The sequence below is a fragment of the Nicotiana sylvestris genome, chromosome 10 (assembly GCF_000393655.2).
Source record: "Nicotiana sylvestris chromosome 10, ASM39365v2, whole genome shotgun sequence".
Classification (NCBI taxonomy): Eukaryota; Viridiplantae; Streptophyta; class Magnoliopsida; order Solanales; family Solanaceae; genus Nicotiana; species Nicotiana sylvestris.
The window spans coordinates 1,348,022-1,364,088 of record NC_091066.1 but is presented as its reverse complement, the minus strand read 5'-3'; the positions used below and the strand labels follow the sequence as shown (position 1 = coordinate 1,364,088).

The following is a 16,067-nucleotide window of genomic DNA, read 5'->3' as shown; positions in this document are numbered from 1 at the left end:
GAATAATGGTGTCTAAACAAGTATCGAAACACACAAGATGTAAGTTCAAAACTTTCGAGTATATATTCGTATTAAACTCATTTCTATAGAAAAATGTGTGAGAATATTGAGATAATTGTTCTGTATCTAACTCGTTTACTTTGTATTTAATGAAATAAATACAAGGAATAACTTGTGAGAAGTGAATGGACATAGTTGAAATACTAAGAATTGGAAAGACTATGTAGTAGATGTTTGCAACAACAAATGCCAATATGCTACTAGAAACAAAGGGATCAAAGTGAAATTGTCCTTAATAGCTACTACGATTGAACTATGCTGTCTTCGCATTGAGTGATTTAATAGAGGTTAGAGAGTGGGTTTTGAGATAATTATTTTATTCTAAACTGAAACAAATTTGTTGATATTATTTATGTACATTTAAATTTTATTTTAATTAGTAAGGCATGCACGTGCAACGCATGTGACCAGAAACTAGTTTTGTTAAATAGAGCCGGAACCTGTCATTTTCCTATATTTTTTTGAGTTGAAATTAAGTCGATACTAATACATTCAATCAAATAACCAAAGAGATTCTTCTCTTTTTGTACGTTTTTCTTGACGACCTGAAGTTGGCGTAGTTGGATATCTAACTAAAGTATATACTGTGAGATTTCTCCATAATATTATTATTTTCTAATACCTATTAACTATAAAAATCAAGTTTTCCTCGAAAATGATTTTTAAGTTAAATTTTATCTTTCTATAATAATTTTTTACCTATAACAACAATAATAATTTTTGGAGCAGAATACTTTTTGTAAAATTATACATTTAACTAACGTAAATACCAACAGACGCATTACTAAATTAGAAATGTCATTTAGTTGTGTTGTATCCTAGCACTTGAAATAAACTGAAAATAACTAAATATTAATTAGAAACATGAATATTTATAAACTAATTTGAAAATTAGCTCTCAAAATGGTATCAAATATTTAAAACGAAAAGAGTAAAAGAATTATCTCCAGTATATATATAAATTATGTTTAAATCGTAGTTTGAAATTTTACAAACTATAAAAACTGATAAATATATTGCTTTTAATCTTTATCTACTTAGCTTCACAAGATTTCTCTCATCTTCATCTTCTGCTATTTCCTATTCTTTTTTTTTCCCTTTAGGCCATATCATTATTTTGCAGTGTTGTTAAAATAAAAATACTTTTTTTTGTTTTGTGTTGAAAAAAGATAAAAAGCAATTGTAACCTTTCTAAAATTACTTAGTACGAAAAATGTACCTTTAAACAATATACGTAATCGTACGGTAAGTAAGCACTAGAATTTATTCTCATTTTGCTATTTAAAAACAAAAGAAAAAGAAAAAAATGACAGCAACATTTACAGAACAAAAAAATAATAATTCAAAAGCATGCATTAATCTTCATGTTCCTTGTGGCATTTGCTGTTGAAAACATCTGTAGTACAAAGTCTTTTCTCATTCACCTGCTATTTCAATTGGACACATTCTTTGCCTACATTTAATTCATACAAGTTAAAATGAAGTCAGATACAAAATAAATAATTTCAATTCTCAAGCATTAATAAAGATACACTTACCAAGCTAATAAATCAAGATATATCCAAATGAAGACTACAATACCAGTTAATATAAAAAGATAGTTTGATGTACTAAGCTCTCGCTATGCGCAAGGTCCGGGGAAGGGCCTGACCACAAGGGTCTATTATACGCAGCCTTACCCTATATTTTTGTAAGAGGATGTTTCCACGATTCGAACCCGTGACCTCTTGAAATACCAGTTAGTATAAACTAAGAAAAAAAATCAGAGATAGAGCTTAATATGAATATATACCTGAAATTACATATTGGACGACTAGAACTTGTCTAGACACCATTATTTCTTCTTCTGTGACGCCTTTGGCCTCGCTTCTTCTTTCGCCTTCTCATGGCGATTTTGTGTTCTAGTTCTTCAACAATCCAAGAAAGCCAATTGGGATTTCGAGCTGAAAGCATGATATATGCAATAGATAATCCAATAACTAGTCCACTTCCATATCCCATAAGAGCAGCTTTCCAAAAATCATTGAGAAATTCAGAAGTGCTTTCTTCATCCAAAACGCGTGTTGTGTTGTTTGTCTCTGGAATCCTGCCACTTCCACAACCTTCCGAAATTGGGAAACCATGCAATCCATCATTACCTTCGTATGAGTTATTCTCAAAGGTATGGAATTGAGGTCCTTGAGGAATGCATCCTTGGAGATGATTATGGGAGAGATTTAAGATTGCAAGAGATGTAAGAGAAGCAAGTTGTTTTGGTATCTCTCCCGAAAGTTGGTTATATTTAAGGTCTAATGTTTCCACTAGAGATAAATTTCCGAGTGACGATGGTATATCACCTTGCAATCTATTACGAGACAAATTCAACACACGCAGTGCAATGAGATCTCCCAGAAGACTAGGAATATGTCCTTCAAATTTGTTACTTGAAAGATCGATAGTGGTGTACAAAGACAAGATTCTCACAACGTCAAGCTCCAGTCCCTTTGTCACAACAACTACTGAGTCTTCGTAATATCCAACTCTTGGTGCCATCTTTGTTTGATTAGTTCTCATCATGGCTTTGAAATGATGAAAAAGATTTATTGGTAACTCTGCTGTAAATGCATTGCAAGAGAGATCCAATATCTGAAGCTGAGGAAACAAGTTTTTCGTCCTTGAAGCTCTGATGGGTCCATGCAGTTTATTGGATCTCAAGCTTAAAACTCGTAGCTTTGGAAGAGTCCCCAACCACATAGGGAATGTGTCATTGAGGTGATTGTTTCCCAAATCGAGAACTTCCAACTCTTTGCAATTGGCTAAAGTTTTTGGGATTTTCCCCTCTAGCTTATTGCCATGCAAGTTAAAGCTTGTCAGTCTACTTCCAACTCTAAAAGTTGTTTGGAGATTCCCAGAAAGAAAATTTTGTTGCATATCCAAAACCTCAAGTTTGTCACTCATGTTACCCAAACATTGTGAAATTGCTCCCGTCAAATTATTTCTTGCCAAGTCTAAAACTCTTAATAACGTCAAATTGCAAAAGAAAGAAGGGATCTCCCCACTGAGACTATTATTTGATATTAAAAAAGTACTTAGAGAGGACGGTAGAATAGGTAGCGATCCTTGAAGAAAATTGGATCGCAAATCTAGAGTATATAGTTGAAAAAATGATGGAAAATGGTCAATACTTGTCAACATGTTATGGGATAGATTAAGATAATTCAGTGAGTGCATCCAATTAGACCATGCCCAGTCAGGAATTGTTCCTTCAATATTGTTATTTGAAAGATCCAAGTAACCAAGATTCTTTGCCGATCTCAAAAAGTCCAGTTCGTTTACTTCACATCCGGACAAGGATAAGTATATAAGAGATTCGGGCAAGGTAGACTTGACATTGTTGTCATTGGTCAGCAAAATACTATTATGTGAAAGACCCAGATAGAAAAGTTGTTTGAAGTTTGAAAAAAAACTGACGTCTACATTGCCACTAAAATTGTTAGATGAAAGATCAAGTCTTGTTAGATTCACAAGGTTTTGAATTGACATGGGAAGATGGCCTTGCAACCGATTCCCATCTAATGCAATCCCGACTAGTGAATTGGACTTGAAATCCTCAAGCTGACCAGAAAAGTGGTTAAAACTCAAGGATAGATGAGTTAGTGATGGACGCGTGTATATCCAGGATGGTAGTTCTCCATTCAGGTTGTTACTTGATAGCGATAGGTGCTTCAGATTCTGCAGCCCACTTATAAACATAGGAATTGATCCTCCAAGATCATTATATCCAAGGTCCATATACTCTATACGAGTGAGATTCCAAAGATATTCCGGAATCGGCCCCGAGAGATTGCAAGAATAAAGATGCAGACTCTGCAATGAAGTTAGACAACCAAAAGATTCGACAATAAAATCACCAGAAAAATTCACATTAGTGAGACATAACACCCTGAGAGATGCACTGCTGTTCCATTTGGTCTTTGGAAAATAACCACTGAGTTGATAATTTAAAGCTAAGTTAAGAACTTGCAAGTTTGGCAAGTGAAAAATACTCTCAGGTAATGCCCCATACAATCCTGTATTGAATAGGATCAGAGTTGTTATATGAGGAGAGATATTTGGAGGAATGGTGGAAGCGATGTTTACTTCATAAAGAACAAGCTCTCTTAATTGGGTCAAATTCTGAAGAAGGAATTTGAAATTGTGAGGTCCAAGATTGAGCCTCCAGTTACTTGATAAATAAAGAGACTGTAACTTGGAAAGATGAGAGATTTCAGAAGGAATTTGACCTGTGAAACCTGAGTAAGAAAGATCGAGATGCGTCAAGTGCGAAAACCTGCCAAATAGAGGTGAGATTTCAGAAGGATAGAAGTTATTCCAAGAAAGGTTAAACCTTTGGAGATGAGAGAGCTGGAATAGGCTGCTGTTAGAATCAATAATCCCTACTAGACTGCTGCAACTGAGATCAAGTTCAATGACATGGCCAGTAAACTCATCGCATATCACGCCATCCCATAAGCAGCAATCTCTGCTCATATTCCATGTACTTGTTTTCGGATAAGGATTCTGACCAAGGTAACCACAGGAAGAAGAAGCATTATAAGGATCTACAGTAAGAGTCTGCTTGAATTTTAGAAGGGAAATACTTTGATCTTTGTTGCACAATTGAGGTAATGTGGATGAAGAGAAAGCAAGTTCATGACAGAGAAAGACAAAGAGCACAACTGAGAGTTGTTTGTTGCCCATGTTTGCATAAAAGTTGGTTGCAGAATTTAAGAATAAGCCTATGCACAAATATATAGGAAGATAGTTTTGTTTGACTTGTTAAAGTTGCCGCTATTGTTTGATTGATATTAAAAATGAGCGTTTTTGATACATGCATATGATATGAATGTAAACATCAAGTATGAATACATTTTTCTAAATGTACATTAAGGGGTGTACAAACGAAACTGACAAACCGCACCAACTTGATGATCCGAGTTAAACCGAGAAAAAAAATTCGACTGTAGTTTGATTTAATTTGATTTGGTATTGGGTAAAAACACCCGACCATAATTGGTTTGGTTTTAACTAAAAAAATTCAAACGAAACCAAACCAACCCGATATTATATGTATAAAAATTTAAATATATTTAATTCATAACAATATTTATTGTAGCGTAGTTTATAAATATTTGTTAAGATATTTCATAGTTTTATCTTTTAGCGTATTATATCAAGTTTGGACTTATAATTTTTGGATGCTCCAATAAGTTTTATAGTCCATAAATGTTAGTTACTCAAATAAATCCTAAACCAAAATTAAATCAATACTAATGCTAATAAAAGACATACAATTCAATTATACTATGATAGAAAATAGTGTTGGATATCTATTTTTAATTTTTTCATGGTTTAGATAAAATGCATAACTTCTTTTTCTTTTAGTGTTTAGTTATGTAAATAATAGAACTTATTAGTCATACTTATTTTAACAACTTAGTAATTTTAAATTATGTTTGCTTTCGTTATGGCTTATTAATAATATTTATTTTATGCGATTTTATTATCTTTATTGTTAAATATACTATACCATGACTCATTTCATATTTATGTTATTTTATTAAAAAATACCTTATATAGTTCTGTCTTACTAGGATTAAAGAAATATTTGGAACATAAATTTTATGGTTTGTGCTATGAAGCGACTTTATGAAGAAAAAACCCGAAAATCTGAAAAACCCGAGAAAAAATGAGATTAAAAAAACCCGACTTCTATTGGTTTGGTTTGGTCTTTAGATTTAATAACCCGATACAATTGGTTTGATTTGGTAATTGAAAAATCCGAACCAACCCGACCTATGTACACTCCTAATGTACATAATGCTTTTTCTGATTGCAGAAAATATTTTTTACTTTGATTGCCGTGGATTTGGGGCAACTTGTTAATTCCTTTTTCTGCATCAAATTTTGAACAGTGGAAGAAATGGACAGTTCCAAAATGAATTAAGATATTTTAAGTCAATATACAAGTCTTTACATAGAAATGTTCAAATGAAAGCTACAACAAAGTGATACTTTCACTGTTTAAGTGACCATAAAATATTTAAGGGGTCCTATATATATGTACAGATATATATAACATATATATACAAGATTTTTGCTGAGACTAACGGAGTCCCGTGACCCCTCTACATGCAACGTAGGTCCGCCTCTGCTTGAAGCTATATAGTCTGAATAGAACTTAGTTAATACTTGACCTTGAACTTGTTCGGGGTCCGATTTTTCTCGTCGACAAATAGATAAGTCTTATCACTTGGTCACAATTAACCGAAAATCTTTGCAAAAGGATCATTTCCCTGAAAATTCAAAAAAAAAATCAAAACATATATATATATATATATATATATATATATATATATATATTTAGTCTTCTATAGTTTAACAACAAATACCAAATTCAAAATATTTTCTTTTATAAGACCTCTTTGTGGAAACTCAAAAATCCAAAATATCTTCCTCCTTACAAGCCTCCCATTAAGGGAATTAAAAAAAAAACTTAGTTGAAGTGCAATTCACAAGAATCACATCAGGTGCCCAAATATTACAACTTGCCACATAAATCAACAATACATTATTTTTCCACAATAAGATGCTCACGACTCGGTCATAATGCGCACAAAAATTCTAATAAAATATCTGGGAGTGAAAACTCAACAAAATAATATTTTACAATTTAACATTTCGCCTCAATATGATTTACAACCTTTATAACTCAATATCAATTTCAACAACATGAACCGAAAAGAAATTCATCAAGGGACAACACTTTTTTTTTTAATTCATAACTTCATGAAATAAATAGATTTATTCATCTTATTAACTAAATTTCTCATTTAAATTGTATGTTAATGAAATCAATAATGAAAATTATTTCCATAAAAATAGCAACTCAAACAAACACAGAGTTCACATAAAAGTCAAGTAGCAATCGCACCAAATTATCATATAAAAATAATCTAGACAAATAAGGAATGAGACATGACAAATAAGAGATTTAATAAGTCCCAACAATTTTCCAATTTAATACATAAGGTTGTCTACGAATTTTAACCGATATAATTTGCACATATAAACCAAGTACGTACTCGTCACCTCGCGTACATGGTTTTCAATCACACAATTTCCACATAAGACTCAATGCCTAAGGGAAAATTCTCTCACACAAGGTTAGGCAAGATACTTACCTTTTTGAAGTTAGGCCGATATTCCAAAATAGCCTTGCTTGAATTGACCTCCGGACAGATCAAATCTATCTAAATTAAGTGTATAACTTCATTAAAATTCATCGGAAATAATTCCGGATAATATAACGTCGACTTAAATTTTATTCTAAAAAGTCAACGCGGAGCCCGCCTCTCGGAACCCGATGAGATTTTCATAAATTCCGAACACCCATTCCAATACGAATTTTATCAAATTCCGACATCGGATTGGCTTTCAAATCTTAAATTTTCATTTTTGGAAGATTTTGCTAAAAATCTGATTTTTCTTCCATAAATTCATGGATTCATGATGTAAATGAGTATGGAATCATGAAATATAATCAATATACGATAAAGAACACTTACCCCAACGTTTTTCCGTGAAATAGCCCAAAATCGCCCAAGAACCGAGCTCCAAAAATTTCAAAACGAAATGGCAAAATGACTGATGTTTGTGATTAAATGTTTCTGCCCATCCGTCACTAACAACCATTTTTGTCACTAAAAGTCGTCACTAGAAACAACTTTGCTGGCTCTTATTCAATTGATAATAACGTTCTGTATAAATCTCCAAATTATGAACACTTTAACTTTCTTAAAATTAGAATGTAAGGGCTACAACTTTTGTGTTTTGCAAATTTACAGATTCTTTATAGATTTCGAGATATAAGCTTCTAAAATAGCCTCCTCGCATCAGAACTTTCTCGAAAATTTTCAAAACAACTTGACTAGCCTTTATTCAATCAATCATAACTTTTGGTAATAATGTCAAAATAATAAACAGTTTAATATTCTGAAAACTGGAATGCAAGGGTTACAACTTCATGTTTTAAAAAGTTTCAGATTCCTTATAGATGTCGAGATATAAGCTTCCAAAGTAGGCTCCACATTTGCACAGTGCTGTCCAAAGCTTCTGCAGCAGAAATTTCAGCAACTTCAACGAGGCGCCAAACGATCCGAACCCCATTCGAAACTCATCCGAGCCACTCGAAACCTTGTCCCTATATACCAATAAGTCCTGTAACATTACACAGACCTGCTCAAGGCCTCAAATCATATCAAACAACATCCAAACTACGAATTGCACCTCGAATCGAATTATGAGTTTATGAATTTCCAAATTCTATAGTTTGCGTCGAAACATATCAAATCAATCCAGAATGAATTCAAATTTTGCGCAAAAGTCATAAATGACATAATGGAGTTGTTTCAATTTTTAGAATTGGATTCCTACCCCGAAATCAAAAAGTCAACTCTCGATCAAACTTTCCAAAAATCTTCTATTTTCCAATTTTCGCCAAAATGCGCCGAATTGTCCTACGGACTTCCAAATCCAAATCCAAACATTCTCCCAAGTACAAAATCACCATACGAAACCATTGGAATCATCAAAATTCCATTCTGGAGTTGTTTGCACAAAAGTCAACTCTCCGGTCAACTCTTTCCATTTAAGCTTCAAAATGAGAACTATTCTTTAAATTTAACTCTGAATCTTCCGAAAGCAAAACTCGACCTCACATGCGGGTCATAATACATATTACGAAGCTGCTCGAGATCTTAAGTCATTGAACAAGGCGTTAACTCTTAAAATGACAAGTCGGGTCGTTACAGTTTGTCTCGTCGACGAATCGATAAGTTTGATCACTTGGTCACAATTAACCGAAAATCTTTGCAAAAGGATCATTCCCTGAAAATTAAGAAAAAATCAACACACACACACACACACACACACACACACACACACATATATATATATATATATATATATATATATATATATATATATATTGTCTTCTATAGTTTACTTAGAAGTCTTTTCTTGATACATTAAATTCCAAATCCAAAATATTTTCTTTTATAAGACCTTTTTGTGGATACTCAAAAATCCAAAATATCTTCCTCCTTACAAGCCTCCCATTAAGGGAATTAAAAAAAAACTTAGTTGAAGTGCAATTCACAAGAATCACATCAGGTGCCCAAATATTACAACTTGCCACATAAATCAACAATACATTATTTTTCCACAATAAGATGCCCACGACTCGGTCATAATGCGCACAAAAATTCTAATAAAATATCTAGGAGTGAAAACTCAACAAAATAATATCTAGGGACTTTTTTTTTTTTCAAATAGATAAATACATAATTGGTTTAATGTAAAGAAAAAGTGAAATTCTTGAACATACCATATATAGCTCAAGTCAATGCACAGTTCCTTCCTATTTCTACATCAATTTTATAGAAAATTTAGTGAAGAAAGAAAAGAAAGGGACAATTCCAAATGAGTGATACATAGTAAGTCAATGCACAAGTCTCTCTATGGAAATGTTAAATGAAAGCTACAAAAATATAAATACTCACTTTGATGTTAGACATGTTTAATAAGCTTATTTTCTGCAGTTAATTAAGGGCTAAATATTCATTAGAAAACTAGATTTTTATTAAACAATTTAATAAGTGATAATTGGTAAAATCATTTTTATCTTTGTTCTGCAAAGAGATAGGAATATGATATGTTCTTAAAAATTACACTTAACTATGATAAATGGAAAAACAAGAGAAAAATAGTATTATTTCAATTGATTAAACGTTTACTCATGTATTACAGCTCATTCAGAACCTGTAATTTTCTTGTAAAGAGTATAACAATAGCTTTTTGACTTAAATAATTAAGTCGATAATAATACATTGAATCAAATAACCAAAATGATGTTAAATTATTTATTAGGTAGAAGACGAGTGTTTTCATTCTTCTCTTCTTCTTTTTTATGTTTTTCTTGACAATTGGTTATCTATTTATATATAAGTACATTTTTTTGAAATTCTTGAAATTTCTTAACTTCATCATTAGGGTAACAATATTTATCTAATTACTAAAATAAGAAATAAATGAAGGCTACAAAAATATAATAAGCTTATTTTCTGCAGTTAATTAAGGGCTAAATATTCATTAGAAAATATAATAAGCTTATTTTCTGCAGTTAATTAAGGTCTAAATAGTCATTACAAAAATATAATAAGCTTTTTTTCTGCAGTTAATCAAGGTCTAATTATTCTATTATCATATCCTAGTCCTTAAAATAAATTGAAAACAACTAAATATTAATTAGAAATTTGAAGTTTTATAAAATACATTTAATAAGTGGATCCTATTTCACTTTATTTAAGGGAAAAAAGGATAATATAGTAATCAAAATGGTGTTTAATATTTAAAACGACAAAAAATAAAAGATTTATCTCTAATATACATAGACATTATGCTTTAAACTGGTTTTGAAATTTCACAAATGATAAAAATGGCAAATATATTACTTTTAATCTTTATCTACTCACTTTCACAAGATTTCTCTCATCTTCATATTCTACTATTTCCTATTCTTTTTTTTCCTTAAAGCCATATAATTATTTCTCAGTGTTGTTAAAATAAAAATACTTTTTTCTTTTGCGGGATTTTATTGCGTCATTATTGTTGTTGTTGCTGAAAGGTCAAGCCTTTCTTACGTGTTAATGTAATTATTTTTCATCTATTTTCTGGTACTTTTAATTCTGTTATTATTTCTATACTTTCTGCTGTTGGTACTGATATATTGTCTTTTTCGTCTGCTTGAGCCAAGGGTCTATCTAACCCTTGGGGTAGGGGTAAGGTATGCGTACGCTCTACTCTACCCTCCCCTAACCCCACTGATGGGATTTACCGGGTTATTATTGTTGTTGTTGTTTAGTTCAAGTCAGTGAACAAGTCTTTCCATGGAAATTCAAACGAAAGTTACAAGGGACAAACTTTTTCAAGTTGATGTTTCACTTTGATTTTAGTCATTAGTAATTGTTGAACAGACCATATATTACTCAAGTCAGTGCACAAGTCTGGACTGGGGCTACTTGTTCCTTCCTATTTCTACATCACACTTATAGCATCTTTAGTGAATAAGGAAAAGAAATGGACAATTCCAAATGAGTGATAGATAGTAAGTCAATGCATTTTTTCCATGGAAATGTTAAATGAAAGCTACAAAAATATAATTTTCTTCATTAATTGACGGCTAAATATTCATTAGAAAATGGAATTTTATTAAACAATTTAATAAGTGGTAATTGATAAAATCAATTTTATGAAATTTTTCTGCAATATTTAGGACCAGTTCGCATGCAGAGATTTAGGACCAGTCTGTCCACAAAAACAATTTCCTTTTTTTATTTTTTTCTTTCAAAATGTGTTTGTCCATGAAAATTTACGATTTTTTTTAATTTAATTCGAAAATTAGTTTTCAAATTTTCAATTTTTTTTTTTGCCCATTCACAAAACTAAAATATTTTTTCAAATGAAATGCATGTCAAAACATAATTTCAAATTCCAAATTCACTTCTGAACTTTACTTCAAATGCTACTTTTTTTAAAAAATTATAATTTTTATGTCCAAATGCCTACTTAATCTTTCACCGATAGGCAAAAAATTAACCTTACTACTGCCTTATGAACGAAAATAACATAAGTACATAACAAAAACAATTCAAGAACTTACTCAGGAGAGAAAAGTAATACAATACAAAACTTGGCACTGACTTTGTAATATTACAACAGTGATTAGAGTTGAAATATACAAACAAGCGTAAGAGAATCAGGTAAAACAATTTCTGGCACTTGAACCAAAGATTAAATAGGAAAAGAAAATTGAACTGTCTCTTGCAGGACAAATAGTAAAGAACAGCCATAAGATTCACTTATGCATCTCACTCTTCAATATGGTTGAACACTGACATAATTAACATGCTAAACCAGGAATGCAGCAACTTGTGCAAATTGCTAATTCTAAGCAACGACTATCTGCTTTAATATCTTCATTAATATTTGTTGGGAATAAACCCCGTAAAAATAATATTTACGGTATTAGTGATAAACGCAGAACACTAAGTTATGGTTAGATCAACAAGAATAGAAATGCAACAATAATGACACCAAAATTTTATGTGGAAACCCTTCTAAATAAGGGAAAAACCACGGCCAAGTAGAGCAACTGATATCACTATAGCGAGGAATTTTATACTGTGTAGCAACGAGTAAAAATACTCCTAAGACCACTACACCCTCAAAAGAAATAAACACTCTTTTGCTTTTTCCACCTCACTACAATATCTCTCACACTCTATTTTTCTTCACAAACTATTTTCTTATAGTTTATGGAATACCTTGCTCTCTCTTTTCTCTCTTTGTTGGTGTGTAGAAATGAGAGTTAAAGCTCTCCTTTTATAGCCAAAACCTCACTCTCTAAAGCCTACAATATTTGACAATTTACACACCCTTTTCACAATTTCAACAAGGTTGGCTACCAAACCAAACCAAGTCAATAAAATTGGCTACCAAATTATACAAATTCAACAAGGTTGGCTACCAAACCAAACCAAGTCAACAAAATTGGCTACCAAATCATTTGAATGAGATGGACACCATATCAATGTCCCCCTCCAGTCTCATTCATCTAGAGGAGGTAGCACTGTCTTCTAGTCTGAGTGCATGCCGACAAGTTCTTTGCATAGCTCGAACTTGTCTCTTGGTACCACCTTGGTCAACATATCAGCAAGATTTTCATTTGTGTGAATCTTTTTGACCTGAAGTGATTCATTATCCACTTGCTCACAAATCCAATGATATTTGACGTCGATGTGTTTTGTTCTCGCATGGTAGATGGAGTTTTTGCTTAGGTCTATTGCACTCTGACTGTCGCAATAGACAACATACTCCATCTGTCGCAATCCAAGTTCTTGAAGAAATCTCTTGAGCCATATCATCTCTTTGCCAGCTTCAGTAGCTGCAATATACTCCGCTTCAGTTGTAGATAGTGCGACACACTTCTGCAACTTCGACTGTCATGATATAGCTCCACCTGAAAAAGTAAACAAATATCCAGTAGTGGATTTTCTGTTATCAAGGTAACCTTCCATATCAGAATCTGTATAGCCCTTCAAAATTGGATTTGATCCTCCAAAACATAAGCATTCATGAGAGCTTTCTCTTAGATACATGAGTATCCACTTTACAGCTGCCCAATGCTCTTTTCTTGGATTTTCGAGAAATCTGCTAACAACACCGACTGCATGAGCAATATCTGGTCGAGTGCATACCATTGCATACATCAAACTTCCGACAGCAGAGGAATAAGGAATCTTGGCCGTTCTCTCTTTTTCCTCCGTTGTTGTAGGGCACATCTTCTTACTCAACTTCAGATGACCAGGAAGGGGTGTGTGAACCAACTTAGCACTTTTCATATTGAAGAGCTCCAGTACACGTTATATGTACTTCTCCTGTGACAAGTAAAGCTTTTTTTCATTTCTCGAACGAGTAATTATCATGCCCAAAATCTGCTTAGCATGACCCAAGTCTTTCATTGCAAAAGACTTATTCAACTGTTTCTTCAACTCGTCAATCTTGGAAGCATTCCTGCCCACAATCAGCATATCATCCACATATAGCAAGAGGATGATGAAATCATCATCAAAAAATCTTTGTACAAACATACAGTGATCTGAAGAAGTCTTCTTGTAGCCTTGCTCCCTCATAACAGACTCAAACTTCTTATACTACTGTCTGAGAGCTTGCTTCAATCCATATAGACTCTTCTTAAGTTTGCATACAAGATTTTTTCTTTACCTTTTGCCTTGAAGCCTTCAGGTTGTTCTATATAAATCTCCTTTTCTAAGTCACCGTAAATAAAAGCAGTCTTCACATCCATCTGCTCAATCTCCAAATCAAGACTGACAGTCAAACCAAGAACTGTCCGAATGGAGGATATTTTCACGACAGGAGAAAATATTTCGTCAAAGTCAATACCTTTCCTTTGACCAAATCCCTTGACAACCAATCTAGTTTTGTATCTGGGCTTCAAACTATGTTCTTTAGCTTTAACTTTGAACACCCACTTGTTCTTCAAAGCTCTCATGCCCTTAGGCAATTTCACCAACTCATAAGTATGGTTCTCATGCAGAGATTTCATCTCATCTTGCTTGACTTCAATCCATTGATCCTTGTGCTCATCTTCTATGGACTCCGCATAACATTCAGGTTCTCCCCCATCAATGAGTAATACATACTCATTGGGTGAATAATGGGAGGAAGGAGTATGATGTCTAGAGGACCTCCTGAGTGGAATATCTAGCTCGTCCACAACTTCGTGAGTAGGAACATCTACCTCATCAACATTAACATTGTTATCACCATCACCATTAATATGCTGATCTAGATTATGGTTCTAGGCATCACCATCATCATTGAGTCCACCAACGTCATCTGTATTTGTATGGGGAACTTGATTAAGATTGACTAATCCTTTAGAACTTGGAGATTTTAGCTTCTCCACTTTGTTAATATCTTCAATGGTTTGATCCTCCACGAAGATAACATCATGACTTCTCACGACCTTCTTCTCAATTGGATCATATTGCCTATAACCAAACTCATCAAGGCCATAACCAATGAATATGCATCGTCTTGTCTTGGCAGTTAATTTTGACCTCTCATATTTAAGCACATGTACAAAAGCTTTGCAACCAAACACTTTCAAGTGGTCATAGGAAACATCCTTGCCATACCAAACTCTATTTGGAGCATCACTTTGCAAAGCAACTGTAGGGGATAGATTAATAACATGTGCGACGGTCAACAAAGCCTCACCCCAAAAAGAATTCGGCAACTTTGCTTCAGAAAGCAAACATCCGACTCTTTCCATCGAGGTCCTATTCATCCTTTATGCTAAACCATTAAGCTGAGGAGTCTTAGGAGGAGTCTTCTGGTGTCTGATACCCTATTGTTTTCAGTATTCGTCAAACGGTCCACAATATTCACCACCGTTATCTGTACGAATACACTTCAACTTCTTTCCAGTTTCTCTTTCAACTGAAGCCTGAAACTGCTTAAAGACACCCAACACTTGATCTTTAGTATTCAAGATTTAGACCCAAAGTTTCCTTGATCAATAATCAATAAAGGTAGCAAAATAAAGTGCACAACCCAAAGTCCTTGTATTCATTGGACCACATAAGTCTGAATGCACCAACTCAAGCAACTCTTTTTTGTTTTCCAACCAAGCAGTGCTCACATTTTTCTAATTTTGCGCTTTCAAAATTTGACAACAATTTCTTCCTGGACAGAACATTTAGTCCTTTCTCGATAATGTGGCTAAGCCTCTTATGCCATAATGTTGAAGAGTTATGGCTCTCAACGGCATTCACCATATCAACATAGGTAGAGGTCGTAGTCCAGTATAGACCACGATCCTTTTCCCCACGAGCCACAATCATGGAGACCTTAGTAAACTTCCATTTTCCAACACCATTGGTACTGACATATCCCTCATCATCCAAAACACCAACAAAGATCAAGTGCAAACGAACATCAGGTGCATACTTCATTGTTTAAAACTAGTTTAGTTCCAATACTAGTTTCCAAACAATCTGTTCCAACACCAGTCACCCTAGATACAGTCTCATTACCAATACTTAAAGTTTCAAAGTCACCCTGAGTATAGGACGAGAAAAATTCCTTCCTTGATGTTACATGAGATGCGGCACCACTGTCCACAACTCAGCTTGACTCATCAAAAGCAATATTTATCAGATCCGCATCAAGGACAGTAACAAGATCTTTTGTAGTGACGGTGGCCATACGATTGCCATATTCTTTATGTTCTTCCTTGTCTCTATTCTCCTTTTTCAAAATCCGGCAGAACTTTTTTGTGTGCCCTTTCTTCCCGCAATGATAGAACTCAATATCTTTAAGTCTGCTTCTGGATTTGCTTC

General features: G+C 33.3%; 1 protein-coding gene across 1 annotated transcript; it reads right to left on the bottom strand.

Annotated features, from left to right (window-relative positions):
* Positions 1-1,323: 1,323 nt before the first annotated feature.
* LOC104244980 (receptor-like protein Cf-9) lies at positions 1,324-4,886 on the bottom strand. Its single transcript, XM_070160476.1, has 2 exons — positions 1,853-4,886; positions 1,324-1,513 (listed from the first exon to the last, which is right to left on the bottom strand). The coding sequence occupies exon 1, from the start codon at positions 4,777-4,779 to the stop codon at positions 1,885-1,887; it is 2,895 nt and encodes a 964-aa protein (XP_070016577.1). The 5' UTR covers positions 4,780-4,886; the 3' UTR covers positions 1,324-1,513; positions 1,853-1,884.
* Positions 4,887-16,067: the final 11,181 nt, after the last annotated feature.